This window comes from Staurois parvus, unplaced genomic scaffold (assembly GCF_062004578.1).
Source record: "Staurois parvus isolate SC_StPar_1 unplaced genomic scaffold, SC_StPar_1.0 ptg000384l, whole genome shotgun sequence".
NCBI classification, from domain to species: domain Eukaryota; kingdom Metazoa; phylum Chordata; class Amphibia; order Anura; family Ranidae; genus Staurois; species Staurois parvus.
The window spans coordinates 690,501-716,831 of NW_028318180.1; the positions used below are offsets into that span (position 1 = coordinate 690,501).

Below are 26,331 nucleotides of genomic sequence, written 5' to 3' on the forward strand. Positions count from 1 at the left end.
TGCAAACTGCATTGGTGTGAACCTACACAGACATTAGAAGAAGCAAGCAGGAGAAATCACAGTGCAAGGTTCGGGAGCAGGTAAAACACTGGCATAGTTGGCAACATTTCCAAAAAAATTTTTAGGGACACATTTTTTTCTGTAAGTCCAGAAAGCCAGTGTAGGAGGAGCAGTGTGTTAATTAAATTTGGGACATTAATTTATGGGTGTGGTTTCCTCTAGAAGAGAAAGATCGTGGGGTGCGAAGCGGGCCGTGCCGAAAAATGAGCATGGATTAAATAATGCTAAATATTGGTTGTGGCTTAAAACAGGTGTGATTAAATAGAGTGAGATTTTCTTGGGCTCCCTCCCATACAATTTTGCTCTCCACCACAACTTCCCAAAAAACAAATAAACACACACATAGACCTAAACATAAAGAACTGGTCCACAATCACTGATTGGTTGCTGGAGGTTACAGCACATCATTACTGCTCACTGATTGGTTTAGAGACATTATTGCACATAATTACCACTCACTGATTGTTTGCTAGAAGTTCCTGAAGTTAGTAAAGGAGAGGGTCAGAGACTGCAGGCATAGTTCAGGAGAGGGTCACAGACTGCAGGAGTAGTACAAGAAAGGGTCAGAGACTGCAGGCATACTACAAGAAAGGGTTGTCGACTGCAGGAGTACTACAGGAGAGGGTTAGAGACTGCAGGCGTACTACAGGAGAGGGTTAGAAATTGCATGCGTGCCACAGGAGAGGGTCAGAGACTGCAGGCTCCGTGATCTGCACAGAGTTTCGGGACTCAGCCCAGGACAAGGTCAGGCCGGGACAGCTGTCAAATTTCTGTGACTGTCCTGGCCAATTCGTGACTGTTGGCAACTATGCACTGGATATCTGCAGTGCATAGGAGTTTTAAGACATAGGCCCCTTGAAAGGTAAACATAGTGTACACGGTATTTTTTTTTTTTTTTATGAAAGGTAGCTTTAGTTTAATTTGCTCTAGTTACTCATAGGGCTGCTTTAATAAAAAAAAAATGTCGTAGTATGGTATTATCCCCATTTAGAGTTATCATTTTTGTTATATTTTACTATAGTGAACAGGGAACACGGATTAATTATAAAGTTAAAAAGTGTTGGACTGTGTGTTTTATTTACTGCTACTAATGCTTGTGTCTGTTATGGGGATGAGTTTTGGATTTGGAGCAATGCAGGATTCAACACATATTTTGATTGTTCAGCATTCATATGCCAGCCTGAACATTCTGCTGCAAAGGCAGAGGAAAATTATTTATTTATTGGTGATATTATTACAGTTTTTTTTTTTTTTTTTTTTTTTTTTTTTTTTTTTAATTTAAATATTTATTAGTTTTTCATAGTATTACAAAATTTCCATAAGAAGAGGACCAAACATACAAATAATCAAAACATTTCTACTTTGCCCCCTTCTAATTACCTCTTTTCTTTCCCTCCCCTCCCAACCCACCTCTACCCCCCACCCCCTCCCTCCCCTCTGCAAGATCACCAATCTCTCAAGACCCACTAACTTTAATTAATTTCCTAGTTTAAAATTTTCTATATTTCTCTTTCATTCCTGATTTTTCCCATTTTTCCCATCGCGAATAGTATATTTCCAACCTATCTTCCTGCATATAGTATGATTTTTCCATTCTGCTAATCTGGTTTACCCTATTAATCCAATCCTCCTCCATCGGCACCTCTGTCTTCCGCCAAAACTTAGGTATCAACCCTTTTGCAGCACTTAGGTAATACCATACGCCTGATTCTTTATATTTCTTTACTGTTGTCTCAACATTATGCAGGAGGCACATGGTTGGGTCTAACCCTATGTCATTTCCAGTTATTATTTCTATTAATTTAACTATTGTCTTCCAGAAAACCTGAATTTTTGGACATTGCCACCATATGTGGAACACCGTGCCCTCCTCCCCACATCCTCTCCAACACATTTTTGAATTCTCCCCACTCATCTTGTGCTCAGTGCTCGGTGTAATATGCCATCGTGTCAGACATTTATAGTTGATCTCGACGTCTCTCATACTAACACTCTCGTGTACCAATCTAAATATCTTATTCTGTTGATCTTCATCTATCACCACCTCCATATCTCTTTCCCAATTTGTTATAAAAATTAACTTTGTGTCCGTGTCTAATTCTGTGAGGATCCTATAAATTTTTGTAACACCGTGTTTCCCATCCCTACGTGTTTCTAATAGCCTTTCAAACAAATTCCACTCCTTTTTTAATCTCAAAGGTTTTGGGAGATTTCCAATGAAACATTTTAATTGGTGATATTTCCACTCATCTATTCTATTAAACATATCCCCCCCCCTCTCTTTTAATTCTTTAAATGTTCTCAATTCCCCCTCTACCAATACATCTCTCAATTGGATATCTTCTTTTTTAAACCATCTCCCTGATATCTCTTCCTTTCCTGGAGGAAAAAACTCCGTGTTTGCAAGTGGCATTAATATAGAGTTGAATTCCCATTTCATGTGTTTATGTAAATTATCCCATGTCCTTAAAACATTTAAAGTGAAAGTGCTTGTGTTTTCTTTAATTCTTCTATATTGTGCTGGGACCCATATCATCTTACTCAAACTAATTCCACTCAGTTCGTTTTCTATTTTTACCCAACTTTTTCCCTTATGGTTAAATGTCCAGTCATATATTCTTGCTAAAATTACTGCTTTATAATATCTCTTGACGTCAGGTAGTCCCATTCCCCCTTTCTCTTTAGTCCTGCTCAATGTTTCGTATGATATTCTTGGTTTTTTATTCCTCCATATATATCTTGTTAACATTCTTCTCATTATCTTAAAAAACGCCTCTGGGAGTTTAATTGGGACCATTTGAAATCTATAGAGTATTTTAGGTATAATTACCATTTTAACTAGGTTTATACGTCCTAACCATGATGGATTTCCTCCTTCTAATCTTTTTAATTCATCTTTAGTCTCGTTTATCAGAGAAATATAGTTTAATCTATACAGTTGTTTATAAGAAGTAGCCAGTTTTATTCCTAGGTATTTTATATCTTTTTCTCTCCATATAAAGGGGAATTCTTTTTGTAACTTTTCTTTTTCGCTCTTTGGTATATTGATGTTCAGGATCTCTGTTTTTGTTGGGTTAATTTTTAGATTTGATAGTTCACCATACTCCTTCAGGGTCTTCATTATACTTGGTAATGTTATTCGGGGGTTGCCTACATAAAACAATAGGTCGTCCGCAAAGGCCGCTACCTTATGTTCTATATTTTCTATCTGGATTCCCTTTACCGCTCCACTATTCCTTATTATTGACAACAAGGGTTCCAGTGTCAAAACGTACAACAGGGGGGACAATGGGCAGCCCTGTCTTGTTCCGTTGGACATCTCAATGTATTCCGACCTCTCCCCATTTACCGTAATGATTGCAGTGGGCTCCCTATATAAAATACCTATCCACTCCCGCATTCTCTCTCCGATCCCCAGCACTTCCAAGTTGTCCATCATAAAGCCCCAGTCCACTCTATCAAACGCCTTTTCGGCATCAATTGACAGGAGCACCACCGGGGCTTTTCCTTTTCTACTTTTCTGCATAAGCATTAAAGTTCTCAACCCGTTGTCTCTACCCTCTCTCCCTGGGACAAAGCCCACCTGATCTCCATGGATCCATTCAGGCATTAGTTCTTTCAGCCTGTTTGCTAGAACCTTTGCGTACAACTTGGTATCAGTGTTCAATAATGAAATTGGTCTATAGCTAGAGCACTGAGAAGGATCTTTTCCCTCCTTATGAATGAGAACTACATGGGCCTGAAGGGATTCCCTCCTCCCCTCCATCCCACCTCCCAAGTCGTTCATATACTTCTTCAGCTTCGGTAACAGTGATTCACTAAATTTTTTATAGTACTTAACTGTATAACCATCCGGGCCAGGGCTTTTTCCCCCCCCTGTACTTCTTAATGCTGCTTCTATTTCTTCCTGGGAAATTTCCACGTCCAAGGAGTTCAATTGTGTTTCACTGAGTTTAGGTAATCCCGCATTTTTTAAATATATCATCCTTTTTTCGTTAATACCTTCTCTAGTTTCTTTTGGAGTACCTTGATGGCCAATATTATATAACTTTCTATAATACTCCGTGAATACTTTAATAATTTCTTTAGTTGAATGAACCAACTCCCCCTTAGGACTTTTTATCTTTTCTATATAATTCCTGTTTTTCTTTTTATTCAGGGCTCTCATTAAGTATTTTCCTGGTCTATCTCCCCATCTATATCTTTCACTTAATACTTTGTTATATACTCTTCTCCTCTCCTCTTCCATCAGTCTCTCTAGTTCGTCTTTTTTATCCTTTAACTTCTGTCTTGTTTCTATTGTTATTTTCTTCTTATGTATCTGCTCCAAGTCCAGGATTTCCTTTAGGAGTCCGCTAACCCTCTCTCTTCTTTCTTTTTTCTTCCTTGCTCCCATCGCAATCAAGATTCCTCTTATATATACCTTATGGCTTTCCCATACTGTAGCTGTCGATACTTCCTCTGTCTCATTCTCCTTGAAATATACTTTAATCTCTTCCCTGATCTTCTGTACAATATCCTCATCCAAGAGAAGAGCCTCATTCAACCTCCATCCCAAGCCTCCCGTCCACCTTCTTCCCCATCCTATTTTCATTATGACAGGGGCATGATCCGAGAAAGTTCTTGTCTCTATTTCTATTTTAACCAACAGTTCAATGAATTGATGATCTATCAAAAAGTAATCCAGTCTCGAGTATATCTCATGTGCATTAGAGAAGAAGGTATAGTCTCTGTCTTTCATATGCATTATTCTCCATGAGTCCACCAGTTGGTACTCGTGGATCACCTTCTTCAAAGCTCTCAGAGACCTACCCCCCTCTCTCTGCACAAGGGAGGTTGTATCCTTTTGTGGGTCCATACAAAGATTTAAATCTCCTGCTATAATTAAACGCCCTTTTTTAAAATCATTCAATTTTTTCAACAGACCCTTCAAAAAGATCTCCGGTTTTTTGTTGGGACAATAAATATTGGCTAGTGTACACTCAATTCCCTGTAGTTTACCTTTCAAAAATAGGAATCTGCCCTCCGGATCAGTCTTTCTCTCTTCCAGCTCAAATCTCATATTCTTTGCCAAACCTATTGCCACCCCCTTTGCTCTTTTAATTGGAGAGTCAGCGTAATACCATGTTGGATAATATTTAGATTTTAGTTTCACGTTTGACTCTATCTCAAAGTGTGTCTCCTGTAAAAATACCACTGACGTTGCCCTGTGATGTAACTCTTTAAACAACTTAAATCTTTTCCCAGGACAATTCAACCCATTCACATTATATGTTATAAACTGTATTTCTTCCATCCTTCATAAGTCTGTCTATCTTTCTTCTAATTCGTCTCTTCCTATTAGGCCCAGCTGTCTTGCAGAGTATTAACCCCCCAACCCCTATCCCCCACCCCCTCCCCCACCCCCTCTCTCTTATTTTCCCCCTACCCATTTTTAGGCTTATAAACTGCCTACAAATCATTTGTGGAACTGTTTCCACGGTTGATTTAAAATATTGGGCGTAAGCTCCGCCCATGGACGGCTCACCTCTCCTCCAACCTCCCCAGCTCCCCTTTCTCTATCAACTGGGCTCTACAATACCTTTACTTCCCCCCTTAACCGGAGCTTCCAGAGGGACCTTCGCTTCTACAGGGGGGATACGAGGGGGGGGGGGTGAGGAGAAAAGAGAGAGAAGAAGCAAAGCGTATATTTTACTTAATTCTCCCTCCCCCCTCCCCCCAACCCCAGGACCTCCCTCACCCTCCCCCCGACCCGCTGCCAGTCCTCCTTTCTTGCATTAACCGTATCTCCTTTTTCTTCTTCTTCCCACCCAGCTATCTCCACTCTTTGCAAGTCCAGTCTATCGCAAAAATCTCTCAGTTCGTCCGGGGATCTCAGATATGCTGTGACCCCATTTTTCCAGCCAATTAGAGGTACCGAGGTACCCCATCTATATTGCACTTTCTGTTTTCTCATTTGCTCCAACAGGGGTTTCAGGGATCTCCTTCTCCATAGAGTTTCTGATGTTAAGTCCGCAAAAATTTGAATAGTCCAATCTTTATACTTAATTAATGATCTTCCCTTGATCTTCTTCCAAATCTCATTTTTGACCCCAAATTTCTGGAACATAACAACGATATCTCTCGATCTGTCCCTCTCAGTCTCTTGTTTAAACTTTCCTGTTCTGAACACTCCGTCTAGTTCAATCACTTCTGTTTCAGGACTGCCTCTTATGGAGTTTAAGATTTTATTAACTAGTTCATATAATGTTTCCCCTTTTACAGATTCTGGAATTCCTCGCATCCTGAGATTACACCTTCTTTCTTTATTTTCTTGAATTTCCATCCTATAGAGTAATTTTTTCTGGATTTTCTCCAAATGAGTTGTTTTTTTCCTTAGACTATCTATGGTTTGGTCCTGGGTTTTAACTCTCTCCTCTATTTCTTCCATTCTCGACAGCAAATGCCCTAAGTCGTTTCGAATAACTGTCATTTCACGTTTTATCATTTTCTCCAAACTTTGAAACATTTCTGTCATCTCCTTCTTATTCGGTACTTGTAGTTCACCATCAAGCTCTTTTTTTCCCAAGCCATCCTCTATTTGTTGGCTTCTACTGCTGTTCTTACCCAATGACAATCTAGGACTATTTCCGGGTCTAGTGTCCATTTCCCCTTTAGCACTGTCTCCTTGGGGCCTTTCTGGGGTAGTATTACCATATGATGTAAATTTCCTTAGCATGCCTGATTGAGACCCTTTGAGCCCTGCTCCCTTAGGACCTTTATTCTTCATATCCTCTATATATCATTTGTCTCCTATATGCTCTAGATGGGGGTATACCTCTCCTTTATGGTTTGTGCTCCAGACAGGTTTGCAGATTATTCTTGTATTTTGCTCTCCTGGGGCACCTGGGACTTTTCTCTTCTAAGACCAGGGAATCCTCCTCTCTCCTCCTTGACCCCTGGATCCCACTGTCATTCAATAGTCCACTGCACAATAGACCCCCCAAAGCTCTCACTCACCCTTCTCTTCACAAGACGGTGGCTCCAAGCATAAGTGGAGGGCCTTCACATGTCCTGAGGGGGGATTCCTCTGGTCTTCCCACGTAATGCCTCGTTTTTCCTCTCTGGGCTTCGTCCCAGGGATGCAGGGCGAGTCTCCTAATACTCCCAGTTCTCCCCGGATTGAACAGTCTACTGGCCGGGGGCCGCAGGCAACAGCAAGCCAGGAGACATGGCCAGTAACAAGCCGGGGGTTGTATGCAGCAATAGGCCGGGGGTTATGGGCGACAGGGAGCCGATAACAGTAAGCCGGCGTCTCCCTGTCTCATCATGCGGCCGGCCGGCTTCTCCCAGAGATCCTCCGCGGTTGCATACACTCCCCCTCCGCGTCACCTCTCCTCCCAGCCGTCCAGATCCCTCTCTCACGAGGCACCGGAGGAGCCGGCGCGTCACTGCAGCCTCTGTCCTGCTCCCATCTCCGTCTCTCCGGGCTCCATTTCACGCTCTCCAGGCTCCGGTGAGTCGTTCTCTATGGGTCACTAGGGAGGTCGGGAAGCGGGACCTAGCCGAAAGCTAGTGCCGCTCGCTCCCCTCAGCCGCCATGTCCAGGCTCCACCCCCAGATGAGTTAAAAAAAACTGTTGTTTCTATTGGTCTGCATTACACATTCAGTTAGCCGGTGATATTATTACAGTTAATACTTCCTGCAGCGCAGGTTGCACAACATGATTGGTTGCAAAGATGCTCGCAGCCATCTTCATCTAGCAACCACTGCCTGTTGGCTTGTAAACAAGCCAGATGGCTTCCTGGGAGACATCATTGATCAAATATGGTCATGATCATATTTGCTCAATGACATCAAACAGCTCCCGGCCCTTTTGTTTGCAATCAGTTAGGAGCTGACATTTGCAGCATTTTTTTGTAATTTAAAAAAAAAAATGTGTCTTAAAAAAAAAAAAAAAAGAAGCCAAAAGAAATATGAATTTTAACTAGTTCTAGCCTGGTTTAATTCTTACTTTTCACTCATACATGTAAAAGTCAGCATTTGTTTCCTAGAAAATAACTTAGAACCGCCAAACATTAAATTATATATATATATATATTTTTTTTTTTTTTTTTTTTTAAGCAGAGACACTGAAGAATATAGTGGGTGCTGTTGCAATTTGTCATGTTGTATAATATTTGTACAGCAGTTTATCAAAGGCAAATTTTCAGGAACAAATATACTTTAATGCATTTTAGTGAACACAAACACAATATAATAAACTTTTTTTTGGTAAAACATAATCCATGATGTTACACTGAGTAAATAGATACCTAACATGTCATGCTTTAAAAACTATGGTAGCTAAAACTCTCCATAGGCGACAATTTAAAAGCCTTTACATGTTACCATCTCTTCTCACATGCCGGCTCTGATGGTGAAGGACCACTCACCTGGCTGCAGGTCACTTGCCCAGCTACAGTTGTGACCAAAATTATTCAACCCCCAATGCTGTAAAGGGGTTTAGGGACTATAGTGTACATTTGGAATTGTATTCAGAATCAAATCCTACAAGGACGTTGTAACTACCCAAATGCAACTAAAATGACATCAATTGTTTATGTAATACAGTAGTAAATGGTTCTTATGTGGTTTCTTCATTGCCACAATTATTCAACCCCTTAAAGACTACCACTCTGAAGAACAGAGGTTCATACAGGTGCTTTCCATCAGGTATTGAAAACACCTGTGGATGTCACCGAGCAGCAATCAAGCATAATAAGCACCAATTAGGCAGCTTTAAAATGACTGTGATACTCAGCTCCTTCTAGACATTTACTGGTGTGGTTACAAACATGGTGAAGGCAAGAGAATGGTCCAGGAAGACAAGAGAAGAGGTGATTTCTCTTCACAGGAAGGGCAATGGCTATAAGAAGATTGCAAAGATGTTAAACATACCAAGAGACACCTTAGGAAGCATCATTCGCAAATTCAAGGCAAAGGGCACTGTTGAAACGCTACCTGGTCGTGGCAGAAAGAAGATGCTGACTTCGACTGCTGTGCGCTACCTGAAGCGTAGAGTGGAGAGAAGTCCCCGTGTGACTGCTGAGGAACTGAGAAAAGATTTGTCAGATGTGGGTACAGAAGTTTCAGCCCAGACAATAAGACGCACACTGCGTAATGAAGGCCTCCGTGCCAGAACTCCCAGGCGTACCCCCTTGCTGTCTCCAAAGAATAAGAAGAGTCGACTGCAGTATGCCAAAAGCCATGTGGACAAACCACAAAAGTTGTGGGATAGTGTTCTGTGGACTGATGAAACAAAATTAGAACTGTTTGGGCCCATGGATCAACGCTATGTTTGGAGGAGGAAGAACAAGGCCTATGATGAAAAGAACACCTTGCCTACTGTGAAGCATGGTGGAGGGTCAATCATGCTTTGGGGCTGTTTTGCTTCTGCAGGTACAGGGAAGCTTCAGCGTGTGCAAGGTACCATGAATTCTCTTCAGTACCAGGAGATATTGGATGGAAACGTGATGCAGTCCGTCACACACCTGAGGCTTGGGAGACGTTGGACCTTTCAACAGGACAATGATCCCAAGCATACCTCCAAGTCCACTAGAGCATGGTTGCAGAGGAAAGGCTGGAACATTTTGGAGTGGCCATCGCAGTCACCAGACTTAAATCCGATTGAGAACCTCTGGTGGGACTTAAAGAAAGCAGTTGCAGTGCGCAAGCCTAAGAATGTGACTGAACTGGAGGCCTTTGCCCATGAAGAATGGGCGAAGATACCCGTAGATCGCTGCAAGACACTTGTGTCAAGCTATGCTTCACGTTTAAAAGCTGTTATAACTGTAAAAGGATGCTGTACTAAGTACTAAGATTGAATGTCACTTGGGGGTTGAATAAAACTGATAATGCTGTGAGCACAGAAAAGACATTTGTGGTTATTTCATTATAACTGTTATGTTATATTTGTCTGACCTACAAGTGCCTCTTTAATGTAAATGTAAGCAAGATGACTGAATGATCAAAAGCAATGTCAAACTGGCCAAAACACTCAATTTCAGTGGGGGTTGAATAATTTTGGTCACAACTGTACCTCTGCCTGAACAGGTGTGCTCTCTGTGAGCTGCTGAAGGGAGGGAGCTGAGGAATTTAGTTTCCCTATGCATGTGCAGGAACCCAGGGAGTTTTGGGAAATGGAGTTAAAGAGTCCTGCATGGCTAGTGTGCAAGTTTTGCAGTCTTTGGTAAGGGTGTGGTTGGTACTTCTAGGAACATAGTTTTCAGTGATATTAAAGCGCAACGTCACTGTACCTGAGCACCACAACCTAAAACAGTATTGATTCCATTTTTAATATTAAAAACAAACTCCCCCATCAATCCATGTCTCCATGCTTTATTTGCTAAGAAATCAGTAAGGGCAGATGATTCATGTAGCACTTACAAATGACAGCATTTGCCTAGGCATAGAATACTGGACATAACTGAAGAAATGTAAAAAAAAAATTTTTAAAACAAGTAAATATGATATACTTTCCTATCCGGACTGAGCATTCGGGCATTGCCCAAGGACTTGGGGTCAGTAGGGGGCCTCATGAGAGGCTCCACAGATGTCATACAGTGGCAATATATTTAGTTCTGTCTGAAAAATATGTCTGCCTCAAAATCCGGACACATTATTCAGACAGGAATGTGGCTAACAGCTGGACCTGGCAGGATGGAGTGGATGGGAAGAAATGGGTACCGAAAGAGGAGAGGACTGCCGGTGGAGAGGAGTGTGGGGAGGGAAGGAGGAGGCAGTCTCAGATCCCAGATCCCAGAAGTAGCTCACCTTTCACTTCATGTGGTGGCAGAGTGAGTCGGGGTCCCAGGCAGTGGTAGTGTCTAGCTACACACTGCTTGTGATGGAGCCGGTGGTCAGTGGGAAAATGAGAAGCAGTGGCATATCATCCATGAGTGTCAGGTGTTCAATGCACACACCCTGCACCCATGGATGACATGTATCAGAAGCAAAGTCAAGGGTGATAGGTGCAGCGGAGGGGACAGTTACATGCACCAATCTCCCTGTATGGCTTTCAATGAAGCAGCTGAAAGCCGCAGGAGGAAGAGGAGGAGATGTGGCTTCTAGCCGGTTCATTGAAAGCCATACAGGGAGATTGCTACTTGTAACTGTTCCTCCACTGCACTGATCATCCCTGACTTTGCATCAGATTTCCCTTCTGGGCCCCACTGTTTGCTCCTCAGTTCCCCCGCAGGTCTCTGATGCCTTGTCTTCTCTGACAGTGCCCAGCCCCTCCCCCCATCCTCCACAACAATGGCAGAGCAGAGGAGAGAGCCCAGATCTGCTCTGCCTCCCCTGTCCCCACCCACACTCCAGTCCATGCAACTTCTGAGAAGATGTGTGCGGAAATTGTGTCCAGATCAGCTGGCAGCTCTGTGATGCTTCTAAATGTGCCAGTAAGCCGGGAACCATCCACGTGTTGTCCTTCCCTCCTTCCCTCCTTCCTCCATCCATTCCCTTCCTTCCTTCATTATTTCCTTCCTTCCTCCCTCCTGCCCCTCCTTTCCTTACTTCCCTTCCTTCATTTCTTCCTTCCTTTATCCATTCTCTTCCTTCCTTCCTCCTCTCCCCTCTTTCCTTCCTTCCTTTCCTTCATTCCTTTCTTTCTCCATCCATTCCCTTCTTTGTCGCTTTCCTTTCTTCCATCCCTTTCTCCATCTATTCCCTCCCTCCCTTTTCTTCCTTCCTCCATCCCCTTCCTTCCCTTCCTCCATTCCTTCCCTCCTTTTTTTTCCTTCCTTCCTTCCCTTCTTCCCTCCCCTCCTTTCCTTCCTTCCTTCCTTCATTCCCTTCCTTTCTTTCTCCTGCCCCTCCTTTCCTTCCTTTCTCCTTCTACCATCACCTTCCATCCCTTTCTTCCTCCATCCCCTTCCTTTCTTCCTCCCTCCATTCCCTCTTTCCTTCTTTCCCTTCCTTCCTTCCTCCATCCATCCATCCCTTTCGTTCTTTCCTCCATACATTCCCTCCCTCCCTTTTCTTCCTTCCTCCATTCCCTTCCTTCCCCCATCACCTTCCTTCCTCTCTTCCTTATTCCTTCCTCCATTCCTTCCCTTCATTTCTCCCTCTTGTCCCTTATTTCCTTTCTTCATTCCTTCCTTCCTCCATCCATCCCCTTCCTTCCTTTCTTCCTCCATCCCCTTCCTTCCCTCCTTCCTTCCTCCACTCCCTCCCTTTTCTTCCTTCCACCCTTCCCTTCCTTCTTTCTTCCCTCCCTCCCTTTCCTTCCTTCCTCCATTCCCTTTGTTCCTTTATCCCTCCCACCCTCCTTTCCTTCCTTCCCTCCCTTTCCTTCATCTTTTCCCTTCCTTATTTCCTCTATCCATTTCCTTCCTTCCTCCCTCCATCCATTCCCTCCCTCCTCCCATTTTCTTCCATCCCTTCCTTCCTCCAACCCCTCCCTTCTTTCTTTCCTCCCTCCCCTCCTTTCCTTGCTTCCCACCCCATTCTTCATGCCTTTCTCCATCCATTTCCTTCCTTCCTTCCGTCCTCCCCTCTTTTCCTTCCTTCCTCCCCTCCTTCCTTGCTTTCCTCCATCCATTCCCTCCCTCCCTTTTCATTTTTCCTTCCTTCTTCTCTTCCTTCCTCCATCCCCTTCCATCATCCATTCCTTCCTCCCACCCAACCTTCCTTTCCTCTATCCATTCCCTTATTTCTTTCTTTCCTCTATCCCTTTCCTTTCTTCCTTCATTTCTTCCTTCCTCCCTCCATCCATCCCCTCCCTTCTCTCTTTTCTTCCTTCCCTTCCTTCCTCCAACTCCTCCTCCCTTCTTTCTTTTCTCCCTCCCCTCCCTTCATTCCTTTCTCCATCCCCTCTTTTCCTTCCTCCCTCCCCTTCTTTCCCTTTCTTCCTTCTCTCCCCTTCCTTCCCATCATTCTTCCATCCCCTTCCTTCCCTTCATTCCTCCATCCCCCTCCTTTCTTCTTTCCTCCCTCCCACTCCTTTTCTTCCTTCCTCCATCTCATTGCTTCCTCTCTTCCTTTTTCTTCCTCGATTCCCTTCCTTCCCTCCCTAAATTCCATCCTTCTTTCCTTCCTTCCTCCATACCCTTCCTTCCTTACTCCCACCCCTCCTTTCCTTCATTACTTCCTTCTTTCATTCCCTTCCTTCTTACCACTATACATTTCCTTCCTTCCTTCCTCCCCCCATCCATTCCCTCCCTCCTCCAGTTTTCTTCCTTCCCTTTCTTCCTCCAACCCCTCCCTTCTTTCTTTCCTCCCTCCCCTCCTTTCCTTGCTTCCCTCCCCTTCCTTCATTCCTTTCTCCATCCATTTCCTTCCTTCCTCCATCCCCTTTTTTCCCTTTCTCCCTCCCCTCCTTTCCATTCCTTCCATCCATTCCCTTCCTTCCCTCCCCTCCTTCCTTCTTTTCCTTTCCTCCATCCATTCCCTCAGTTTTCATCTTTCCTTCCCCTTCCTTCTTCTTTTCCTTTCTTCCTTCCTCCATCTCCTTCCGTCCTCTCTTCCTTTCTTCCTTCATCCATTCCTTCCTTCCTCCATACCCGTCCCTTCCTTCCTTCCTCCCACCCCTCCTTTCCTTCCTTTCTTCATTCATTCCCTCCCTCCCCCTCTTTTCTTCATTCCTTTCCTTCCTCCAACCCCTCCCTTTCTTTCCTCTCTCCCTCTCCTCCTTTCCTACCCCTTGCTTCATTCCTTTCTCCATCCATTCCCTTCCTTCCTCCCTCCCATCCTTTCCCTTTCTTCCTTCCATCCCCTTCCTTCCTCCATCCCCTCCCTTTCTTCTTTCCTCCCTCCCCTCCCCTCCTTTCCTTCCTTCCTCCATACCATTCCTTCCTCTCTTACTTTTTCTTCCTCCATCCCCTTCCTTCCCTCCCTAAATTCCCTCCTTCTTTCCTTCCTTCCTCCATACCCTCCCTTCCTTCCTCCCACCCTTCCTTTCCTTTCTTCATTACTTCCTTCATCCATCCCCTTCCCTTCTTTCATCTATCCATTTCCTTTCTTCTTTCCTCCCCCCATCCATTCCCTCCCTCCTCTCTTTTCTTCCTTCCCTTCCTTCCTCCAACTCCTCCTCCCTTCTTTCTTTTCTCCCTCCCCTCCTTTCCTTGCTTCCCTCCCCTTCCTTCATTCCTTTCTCCATCCATTTCCTTCCTTACTCCATCCCCTCTTTTCCTTCCTTCCTCCCTCCCCTCCTTTCCTTCCTTCCTTCCATCCCCTTCCTTCCCCCATCCCCTCCTTTCCTTTTTTCCTCCCTCCCCTCCTTTCCTTCCTTCCTCTCTTCCTTCCTCCATCCCCTCCTTCCTTCCTCCATCCCTTTCCTTCCTCCCTTACTTTCTTCCTCCATCCTCCTCCTTCCCTTCCTAAATTCTCTCCTTCTTTCCTTCCTTCATTCCCTTCCTTCTTTCCTCCCTCCCATCCTTTCCTTCCTCCTTCCCCTTCCTTCTTCCTTCCTTACTTTCTTCCTCCATCCCCTTCCTTCCCTTCCTAAATTCCCTCCTCCTTTCCCTTCCTTCCTCCATCCCCTCCCTTCCTTCTTTCCTCTATCCCCTTCCTTCCTTTCCTTCCTTCCCTCTCCTACCTTCCCTTCCTTCCCTCTCCTACCTTCCCTTCCTTCCTTCTTCCCTCCCCTTCTTTTCTTCCTTTCTCCATTCCCTCCCTTTTCTCCTTTCCCTTCCTCCATCCCCTTTTTTCCCTTCCTTCCTCTGTCCCCTGCTTTCCTTCCTTCCTTTCTTCCTCCATCCCCTTCCTTCATCACCTCCCTTCCTTCTTTCCTCCCTCCCCTCCGTTCCTTCCTTCCTTCATTCCCTTCCTACCTCCCTCCCCTCCTTTCCCTTCCTTCCTTCCCTCCCTCCCCTTCCTTCCTCTCTTGCCTCCTTTCCTTCCTTTCTCCATTCCCTTCCCTCCTTCTTCCATCTCATTCCCCTTCCATCTTTCCTCCCTCTCCGCCTTTCCTTCCTTCCTTCCTCTATCTCCTTCCTTCCCCTCTTCCTTCCTTTCTTTTTTCCTGTCTCCCCCTCCTTTCCTTCCTTCCTCTCCTACCTTCCCTTCCTTCTTCCCTTCCCTCCTTTCCTTCCTTCCTCCATTGCCTTCCTACCTCCCTCCCTCCTTTCCCTTCCTTCCCTTGCTCCCCTTCCTTCCTCCATCCCTTTCCTTCTTTCCTCTCTTCCCTCCTTTCCTTCCATCCTCCATTCCCTTCCTTCCTTCTTCCTTCCCATTCCCCTTCCATCTTTCCTTACTCCTGCCTTTCCTTCCTTCCTCTATCCCCTTCCTTCCCCTCTTCCTTCCTTCCTGTCTCACCTCCTTTGCTTCCTTCCCTCTCCTACCTTCCCTTCCTTCCCTCATTTCCTTCTTTCTCTCATCCCTTCCTTTCCTCCTTCATTCTTCCATCCCCATTCCCCTTCCTTCTTTCCTCCTTCCTTCCTTCCTTCCTTCCTTCCCTCCCTCCTTTCCCTTCCTCCACTTCCTTCCTTTATTCTCTTCCTTCCCCTCTTACTTCCTTCCTTCTTTCCTGTCTTCCCTCCTTTCCTTCCTTCCCTTCCCTTCCCCTCCCCTCCCCTCCTTTCCTTCCTTCCTTTCTCCATTCCCTTCCGTCCTCCTCTCCTTTCCCTTCCCTCCATCCCCTCCCTTCCTTGTCCCCTGCTTTCCTTCCTTCCTTCCTTCCTTCATCACCTTCCTTCCTTCTATCCTCCCTCCCCTCCGTTCCTTCCTCCCCTCCTTTTCCTTCGTTCCTCCATCCCCTTCCTTCTTTTCCTCTCTTGCCTCCTTTCCTTCCTTCCTCCATTCCCTTCCTTTCTTATTCCATCCCATTCACCTTCCACCTTTCCTCCCCCCCCCCTTTCCTTCCTTCCTCTATCCCCTTCCTTCACCTCTACCTTCTTTCTTTCCTGTCTACCCTCTTTTCCTTCCTTCCCTCTCCTACATTCCCTTCTTCCCTCCCATCCTTTCCTTCCTTCCTCCATTCCCTTCCTGCCTCCCCTCTTTTTCCTTCCTCCATCCCCTTCCTTCCTTTCCTTCCTCTGTTCCCTACTTTCCTTCCTTCCTCCATTCCCTTCCTTCCTCCCTCCCCTCCTTTCCCTTCCTACATCCCCTTCCTTCCTCTGTCCCCTACTTTCCTTCCTTCCTTCATCACCTTCCTTCCTCCTTCCATCACCTCCCTTCCTTCTATCCTCCCTCCCCTCCGTTCCTTCCTTCCTTCCTCCATTCCCTTCCTTCCTCCCTCCCCTCCTTTCCCTTCCTTCCCTCCCCTTCCTTCCTCGATCCCCTTCCTACTTCCATCCCCTTCCTTCTTTCCTCTCTTGCCTCATTTCCTTCCTTCATTCCCTTCCTTCCTTATTCCATCCCATTCGCCATCCATCTTTCCTCCCCCCCCTTTCCTTCCTTCCTCTATCCCCTTCCTTCCTTCTTTCCTGTCTCCCCTCCAACCTTCCCTTCTTCCCTCCCCTCCTTTCCTTCCTTCCTCCATTCCCTTCCTTCCTCCCTCCTTTCCCTTCCTCCATCCCCCTTCCTTCCTTTCCTTCCTCTGTTCCCTACTTTCCTTCCTCCATCCCCTTCCTTCCTCCATCACCTCACTTCCTTCTTTCCTCCCTCCCCTCTGTTCCTTCCTTCCTCCATTCCCTTCCTTCCTACCTCCCCTCCTTTCCCTTCCTTCCCTCCCCTTCCTTCCCTCCCCTTCCTTCCTCCATACCCTTCCTTCTTTCCTCTCTCACCTCCTTTCCTTCCTTCCTCCATTCCCTTCCTTCCTTCCTTCTTCCATCCCATTCCCCTTCCATCTTTCCTCCCTCCCCGCCTTTCCTTCCTTCCCTTCCTTATCCCCTTCCTTCCTCTCTTCCTTTTTTTCCTCCCTCCCCTCCTATCCATTTTTCCATCCCTCCCCTTCCTTCCTCTCTTCCTTTTTTTCCTCCCTCCCCTCCTATCCATCCTTCCATCCCTCCCCTTACTTCCTCCATCCCCTCCCTTCCTTCTTTCCTCCCTCCCCTCCTTCATCTCTTCCTTCTTTCCTCCCTCCTCTCCTTCTTTCCTCCCTCCCTTTCTTCCTCCATTCCCTTCCTTCAAAAACAAAATCATGAAAATAAATAATCCAAAAATAAATTTTAAAAAATAATTAAATAATTTTGAACAAAATATAAAAATAATGAAACAATATATTGTAAAAAAAATCATAAAATTAAAAAAATAAATAAATAATAGCGATAATATTAAAAATAAAGAACCCCTGACACCATCCACTGCACTACTGACACTATCCTGCACATACTATCCATTGCCATACACTCTGCACTCCTCTCCCTGTACACACTACCCACTGTCATACACTCCACTCTGTACATTCCCTATTTAACATTACCATATTCAGCACTATGCAGGTAATCTATTTAATAGGACACTATTTAACCACACCCATTTTAAGCCATGTCCAATTTTTAGCACAATATAAATCACACCCCTCTCTCTCTCACTCCCCTCTTACCCACTCCTTGCTCACCTCTTCCTCTCTCCATCACTCCTCCTATCTCTCTCTCACCACTCATCTCTCTCACCCCCTCTTTCTCACTCCTCTCTCTCACTCCCCCCACATGGCAGCCATCTTTAAACCTGGAAATGCCCAGTGGCTTCTACAGAAAGAAGCTGAGAACATTCATGCAGGCTTTGCTTCAGTAAATATTTAAATTCCAATTCTATGCAGCTGAGCTGCAATATGTAGGTGGGAGATTGTGTGGGTGTAGCTTGAGTGTGGGCGGGGACACAGACCCCATTATCTCTCAGTGCCCAGGGGCCCCATGATTTGTCAGTCTTCCCCTGTTCCTATCTACAGTCATGGCCGAAATTGTTGGCACCCTTGATATTTTTCCTGAAAATCAAGTATTTCACACAAAAAAGGTATTGCATTAACACATGTTTTGCTATACACATGTTTATTCCCTTTGTATGTATTGGAACAAATATAAAACAGAGGCAGAAAAGCAAATATGACATAATGTCACACAAAACCCCAAAAATGGGCTGGACAAAAGTATTGGCACCCTTAACTTAATATTTGGTTGCACACCCTTTGGAAAACATAACTGAAATCAGTCGCTTCCTATAACCATCAATAAGCTTCTGACACCTCTCACCCGGAATTTTGGACCACTCTTCCTTTGCAAACAGCTCCAGGTCTCTCTTATTGGAAGGACACCTTTTCCCAACAGCAATTTTAAGATCTCTCCACAGGTGTTCAATGGGATTTAGATCTGGGCTCATTGCTGGCCACTTCAGAACTCTCCAGCGCTTCTTTGCCATCCATTTCTGAGTGCTTTTTGATGTATGTTTGGGGTCATTGTCCTGCTGGAAGACCCAGGATCTTGGACGCAAACCCAGCTTTCTGACACTGGGCCCTACAGTGCGACCCAAAATCCTTTGGTAATCCTCAGATTTCATGATGCCTTGCACACAGTCAAGGCACCCAGTGCCAGAGGCAGCAAAACAACCCCAAAACATCATTGAACCTCCACCATATTTTACCGTAGGTACTGTGTTTTGTTCTTTGTAGGCCTCATTCCGTTTTCGGTAAACAGTAGAATGATGTGCTTTACCGAAAAGCTCTATCTTGGTCTCATCTGTCCACAAGACGTTTTCCCAGAAGGCTTTTGGCTTACTCAAGTACATTTTGGCAAACTGTAGTCTTGCTTTTTTATGTCTCTGTGTCAGCAGTGGGGTCCTCCTGGGTCTCCTGCCATAGCGTTTCATTTCATTTAAATGTCGACGGATAGTTCGCGCTGACACTGATGCTCCCTGAGCCTGCAGGACAGCTTGAATGTCTTTGGAACATGTTTGGGGCTGCTTATCCACCATCCGGACTATTCTGCGTTGCAATCTTTCATCAATTTTCCTCATCCGTCCACGACCAGGGAGATTAGCTACAGTGCCATGGGTTGCAAACTTCTTGATAATGTTGCGCACTGTGGACAAAGGCAAATCTAGTTCTCTGGAGATGGACTTGTAACCTTGAGATTGTTGATATTTTGCCACAATTTTGGTTCTCAGGTCCTCAGACAGTTCTCGTCTCCTCTTTCTGTTGTCCATGCTTAGTGTGGCACAGACAGACACACAATGCAAAGGTTAAGTGAACGTCTCTCCTTTTTATCTGCTTTCAGGTGTGATTTCTATATTGCCCACACCTGTTACTTGCCCCAGGTGAGTTTACAGGAGCATCACATGCTTGTAACATTCTTATTTATCCGCAGTTGTGAAAGGGTGCCAATACTTTTGTCCAGCCCATTTTTGGAGGTTTGTGTGACATTATGTCGAATTTGCTTTCTTTCCTCCCTTTTTTTGTTTTGTCCCAATACACACAAAGGGAATAAACATGTGTATAGCAAAACATGTGTTAATGCAATACGTTTCGTGAGAAATACATGATTTCCTGGAGAAATATCAAGGGTGCCAACAATTTCGGCCATGACTGTATTTCCCAATGCTAGCAGCATGAGGATTAAAATAGTCAATGTTGACTGTGAGGGTGAAATTTAAATAGAACTTTCTCTGAAAATCATGGGATGAATTCTCTTTTGGAATACAGTGTTTAATGTTCTTGTTGAGTAACTCAGACAAATACTTCATAATAGTGAAATATGTTAACACATGTAGTAGAAAATGGTCATATTCAGGTGGATAATGTGATGTACAGTAAATTTACATGCAAGTCAAATGTGTTTCAGTATTCAATAAAAAATCCCACATACAATAACTGACTTCAGTACATTCATTGTCAGGTAAACTGGGCACATTTTAAGACATTTACATGCTGTTTAGATAACTGAAAATATACCTTTTGACCTGGTCCAATCTAGGGAAGGTAAAGATTCTGCATTTGTTCGATCTACAAAACAAATGAGATTATCAGCTGAACTCAACAGCTAAAAGAAGAGATACAAAAAGGACCACAAACAAGTGGGAAACAATATTTAGCATTGTACATGCAAACAAAATGCATGCATTATCATATGTTATACATCACTTATATGTCATGAAATCATGATTCTTTATTCAAGAGTTTTCTTGTATTTTTCTATCCTAATTTATAGTGAGTTTATAGTCTAAGGTCCCTAACTCACATGCATACATACACATACTAGGGACAATTTAGATAGGATCCAATTAACCTACCAGCATGTCTTTGGAGGGTGGGAGGAAACCCATTCAGGCACAGGGAGAACATGCAAACTACAGGTAGGAAATGCTGTGGCTGAGATTTGAACCAACGACGCTAGTACTGCCAGGTGGAAGTGCTTACCATTTAGCCACTGTGCTGCCCTATATTTTTCATGTAAAGTTAGACCTCTTTTACACGGTCATTTACATGCAGCCACTAGATTCTAGCAGCAAGAATCAGCAGATTCTTGCAGCTGGAATGACTAGGGCATGTGAATGGCAGCGGCAACTCAGCCTAATTAAACTATTGACAGGTTGACAGCGACCACTGCTGTTTGCATGTAGCCACACACAGAGCAGATACCTGCGGTTAGGGAAAGATGTTCGAGCTTGGATGCAGTCACCAAAATCCAGGCTCAGACATCTGTCCCAAGCCACAGGTAATTGCTCTGTGTGTAAACAGTGGCATCCGCTGTCAGCCTGTCATTAATTTAAATTGGCTGAGTAGCCATTGCTAATTGCATGCCTTCATCATTACAGTGGCCAGAATCTGCTGATTCTTGCTGCGGGAATCTGGTGGCTGCATGTAAACAGCTGTGTGAAAGAAGCAACAGGTCTAATTCACAGCATTGTGGGTAGTGGTGGGTGCTGGAATCGCAGTGATTCTAAATGCCACAACCACCCGCAGTCAAAACATGCTGCTGTTTAAAAACACACGAGGCTATCATTTATTCTTAATGGCACCCATACACATCTAAAAAAACGTCCTCAAGTAGAACAATTCAGAGCTTGACGAATTTGGGGTCAAATACCAGTCCTTGAAATAAATGAAGGGGGGCTCTTGTACTCAATTAATTATTCAAATAAATGGACATTTTATTATTCTGTCTTAGTCAGATTTTTTCTCATACACTACAAAAGTTATCCTCATACACATCACATAAAGAAGAAGGATGCACACTTGAGATTCTTGGCAGCAGCACCCACACAGAGTGGCATTGACACTGACATTTGCAGCGATGTACAGTATCTCAGTGCATGAGTCCTAGTGCACTGATAAATGTAAGGTTTTAACTGGCATTTTACTATAATATGGAAAGCGCTATGGGATTTGTATGCTTTTGTTCTGAGCATGATACCTGGACAATCAACCCCCTAAGAAATTCCTAATGGTGAATTATCCCCTGAAGGGGTCAAGTGTTATTTGACCTTGCCTAATATATGAAGTTCAATAGAGAAAGTGGTAATAAGTACATTGATTGTAACATTGTTTTATATGTTTGTGGACTATTTGCACAAAAAAGCACTACTGCACTTTGTATTTTGTGGAGATCATCCCTGTATGGGACATGTACCTCCATATATACAGTAATTATTAATTTTTTTAGGTGGTGTACTATTGTTAATTAGTGCACTAACATGGTGAGTGTATTTTAAAAGGTTTAATAAATGTTTAATGGTTTTTAAATTGTAAAACACTATGTGTAGTTTCTATTCCATTTGAGTGATATTTGTTGGTGGAGAGTTTGCTTGGCTTATTTGATATATATTGGGATCCTAGGAGAAAAATCTGGAGGAAAAATTTTGAGATTTGGAGTGACCATTAGTGACCCCTTACAGGGGAAAGTGCATGGTGACTTTTATAAGGTCCAAGAGTTAAGGTGAGTACGGAGAGTGACTAATGGTGGTTCACACTGAAGAGGGATCACATTGGTGAACATGGAACATCCTGTATTAATTATTAGGACACCGTTTGAAGTTTATGAACTGTGCATTTAATTTGCAGTATCTTAGTGGTGGTGGAACCCTCTCACTTACATATTGGACTGTTTGATTTAAATAACTATTTTGTATATTGGACACATTTAATTGAGTTTTTATGCCTTTATTAGGATAAGATATTGCTATTATTAGAGATGAGCGAATCGAACTTGGCGAAGTGGAATTCGTTTCGAATATTAGGAAAATTTCGATTCGCGCCGAATCCGAAAATTAGCAGAATTCGGATGCGCGAATCGAAATTTTTCCAAAAATGGCGGCGACATGTGTGGCGACGGAGCGGGGATCTCTGGGAAGGCGCGCAGACAAGGCGCGCTGACCCATAATGCATTCATTCATGACATGTGATCGCATTAGCCAATCAGCAGCCAGCCAGCCAGCACTGTTTAATGGTCGAGCTATAAATTGCGGCCATTTTAGAATTCTCCATTAGCCTCCAGTCATTCAAGAGAGGCAGACCTGTCTGTATTGAGGGACAGAGTTAGGGCCACAGAGATTTTAGGGCCACAGAATCGTTACTTAGGGACACAGAACCGTTACTTAGGGACACAGAACCGTTACTTAGGGCCACAGAACCGTTACTTAGGGACACAGAACCGTTACTTAGGGACACACAATCGTTACTTAGGGACACAGAACCGTTACTTAGGGACACAGAACCGTTACTTAGGGACACAGAATTGTTACTCAGGGACAGACACAGAATTGTTACTCAGGGACAGACACAGAATTGTTACTGAGGGACACAGAATTGTTACTGAGGGACACAGAATTGTTACTGAGGGACACAGAATTGTTACTCAGGGACAGACACAGAATTGTTACTCAGGGACAGACAAAGAATTGTTACTGAGGGACACAGAATTGTTACTGAGGGACACAGAATTGTTACTGAGGGACACAGAATTGTTACTCAGGGACAGACACAGAATTGTTACTCAGGGACAGACACAGAATTGTTACTCAGGGACAGACACAGAACTGTTACTCAGGGACAGACACAGAATTGTTACTGAGGGACACAGAATTGTTACTGAGGGACACAGAATTGTTACTGAGGGACACAGAATTGTTACTCAGGGACACAGAATTTTTACTCAGGGACAGACACAGAATTGTTACTGAGGGACACAGAATTGTTACTGAGGGACACAGAATTGTTACTCAGGGACACAGAATTGTTACTCAGGGACACAGAATTGTTACTCAAGGACAGACACAGAATTGTTACTGAGGGACACAGAATTGTTACTCAGGGACAGACACAGAATTGTTACTGAGGGACACAGAATTGTTACTGAGGGACACAGAATTGTTACTGAGGGACACAGAATTGTTACTCAGGGACACAGAATTGTTACTCAGGGACACAGAATTGTTACTCAGGGACAGACACAGAATTGTTACTGAGGGACACAGAATTGTTACTGAGGGACACAGAATTGTTACTGAGGGACACAGAATTGTTACTGAGGGACACAGAATTGTTACTCAGGGACACAGAATTGTTACTCAGGGACACAGAATTGTTACTCAGGGACACAGAATTGTTACTCAGGGACAGAAACAGAATTGTTACTGAGGGACACAGAATTGTTACTGAGGGACACAGAATTGTTACTCAGGGACAGACACAGAATTGTTACTGAGGGACACAGAATTGTTACTGAGGGACACAGAATTGTTACTCAGGGACAGACACAGAATTGTTACTGAGGGACACAGAATTGTTACTGACAGACACAGAATTGTTACTCAGGGACACAGAATTGTTACTCAGGGACAGAAACAGAATTGTTACTGAGGGACACAGAATTGTTACTGAGGGACACAGAATTGTTACTCAGGGACAGACACAGAATTGTTACTGAGGGACACAGAATTGTTACTGAGGGACACAGAATTGTTACTCAGGGACAGACACAGAATTGTTACTGAGGGACACAGAATTGTTACTCAGGGACACAGAATTGTTACTCAGGGACACAGAATTGTTACTCAGGGACAGAAACAGAATTGTTACTGAGGGACACAGAATTGTTACTGAGGGACACAGAATTGTTACTCAGGGACAGACACAGAATTGTTACTGAGGGACACAGAATTGTTACTGAGGGACACAGAATTGTTACTCAGGGACAGACACAGAATTGTTACTGAGGGACACAGAATTGTTACTGAGGGACACAGAATTGTTACTCAGGGACAGACACAGAATTGTTACTGAGGGACACAGAATTGTTACTGAGGGACACAGAATTGTTACTCAGGGACACAGAATTGTTACTCAGGGACAGACACAGAATTGTTACTGAGGGACACAGAATTGTTACTCAGGGACACAGAATTGTTACTCAGGGACAGACACAGAATTGTTACTGAGGGACACAGAATTGTTACTCAGGGACACAGAATTGTTACTCAGGGACAGACACAGAATTGTTACTGAGGGACACAGAATTGTTACTGAGGGACACAGAATTGTTACTGAGGGACACAGAATTGTTACTAAGGGACAGACACAGAATTGTTACTGAGGGACACAGAATTGTTACTGAGGGACACAGAATTGTTACTGAGGGACACAGAATTGTTACTCAGGGACACAGAATTGTTACTCAGGGACAGACACAGAATTGTTACTGAGGGACACAGAATTGTTACTGAGGGACACAGAATTGTTACTCAGGGACACAGAATTGTTACTCAGGGACACAGAAGTGTTACTCAGGGACAGACACAGAATTGTTACTGAGGGACACAGAATTGTTACTGAGGGACACAGAATTGTTACTCAGGGACACAGAATTGTTACTGAGGGACACAGAATTGTTACTGAGGGACACAGAATTGTTACTCAGGGACACAGAATTGTTACTCAGGGACAGACACAGAATTGTTACTGAGGGACACAGAATTGTTACTGAGGGACACAGAATTGTTACTCAGGGACACAGAATTGTTACTCGGGGACACAGAATTGTTACTCAGGGACACAGAATTGTTACTCAGGGACAGACACAGAATTGTTACTCAGGGACACAGAATTGTTACTCAGGGACACAGAATCGTTGAATTAAAGAGTATGTCAGACAACACGCAGAGGAGTGGCAGAGGAGGCAATGTTTTAGGAGCGAGCAGACGTGGCAGCAGAGGAAGGGGTCGAGGCAGCACTAGTCGTAGCCAGAGGCCAGTGCTCCCGGTGTCATCCAGCGGTCGTGTCTCCACCGACAACCCTGCCGTCATCGATTGGTTGGCTCGGTCGTCTTCCTCTTCCCAGGTCACCTCTGACACCTACAGCCAACGGTCGGTGGGTATGTCAGACACAACCGTTAGTTGGCATGGCCCGGGAGCAAGCCCACTGAAATCACGTGTCCTCTACCTGCCCCTGTCCTTTGGTGTTCCCTCACCAAGCGAAGTATCGCATGCTGTGGGCTCAGCCCCACTGTACAGTGAGGAAGAGCTAACAGAGGGCGGTCAGGAACGGGGGGAGACATCCGCCTCTTCAGCAGCCAGGCGAAGAAGTACTGGCGAGGAGAGTGGCTCGGTAGCCGGTCTAGAGACAGGTCTGTCTCCTGACCCACACGCAGCCGAGGGGGCTAGTAGTGAGGCGGAGACCCTAATTGATGATGATGAGGCTGATCGCACTTGGCAGCCTCGTCGTCATCAGGCTATTGCTTCCGCATCATCAGGAGAAGAGGGTGCCAGCTTGGCAGCGAGCAAAACAGTCGGTGGGTTGCCCAGGAGGCAGCAGGGTCGCAGCAGTGTCAGTGGAGGCAAACGGCCACGGAGTAGAGCACCAGCTCCACTGCAGCCTACCACCACGGCCAGTAGTGGTGCCGGTGTGCACGGAGGAAGTAGCAGTCAGCCAGTGAGGAGTAGCGGGGGCAAAGTTTCCTACTCGGCGGTGTGGCAATTTTTCGTCAAGCCGCCCGAGGAAGTAAACGTAGCCGTATGTCGACTATGTGGCCAGAAAGTCAAGCGTGGCCAGGGGGCCCATGTTGGGACTACAGCGTTGCGTCAGCATATGCAGCGTCGCCATTTGGTGGCCTGGGAAAACCGTGATAAAGATACGGCGGTTCTGCCTGCCCCAGCCCCCGCTCCATCACCCGCTCCGTTACTTGCTCCGTCACCCGACGTCAATCGCCCTCTATCAGCCAGTCAAGGCTCCAACACCTCTGCTGAGGGGAGTTGTCACTCGTTGGCATCTTCCGCTCGTTCAGATGCTCCTTCTCCTGCTACTCCTCTTCACGGATTCCGTCAGCAGTCTTTCTTGGAATCCGTTTCCAAGAGACAACAGTTTGCGAGCACGCACCCGACGGTGCAAAAGCTGAACGTCCTCCTGTCCAAGTTGCTGGTGCTGCAGTCCCTCCCTTTCCAAGT

General features: G+C 44.7%; 1 protein-coding gene across 1 annotated transcript in view; it reads right to left on the reverse strand.

Moving 5' to 3' along the window:
* The window catches only part of LOC149455903 (complement factor H-like), a 746,405-nt gene that overhangs the window by 362,688 nt on the left and 357,386 nt on the right, over positions 1-26,331 (reverse strand). Inside the window, exon 9 of the mRNA XM_089685749.1 lies at positions 19,847-19,897. Coding sequence (XP_089541875.1) covers positions 19,847-19,897 — 51 coding nt within the window. The remainder of the gene's footprint in view (positions 1-19,846; positions 19,898-26,331) is intronic.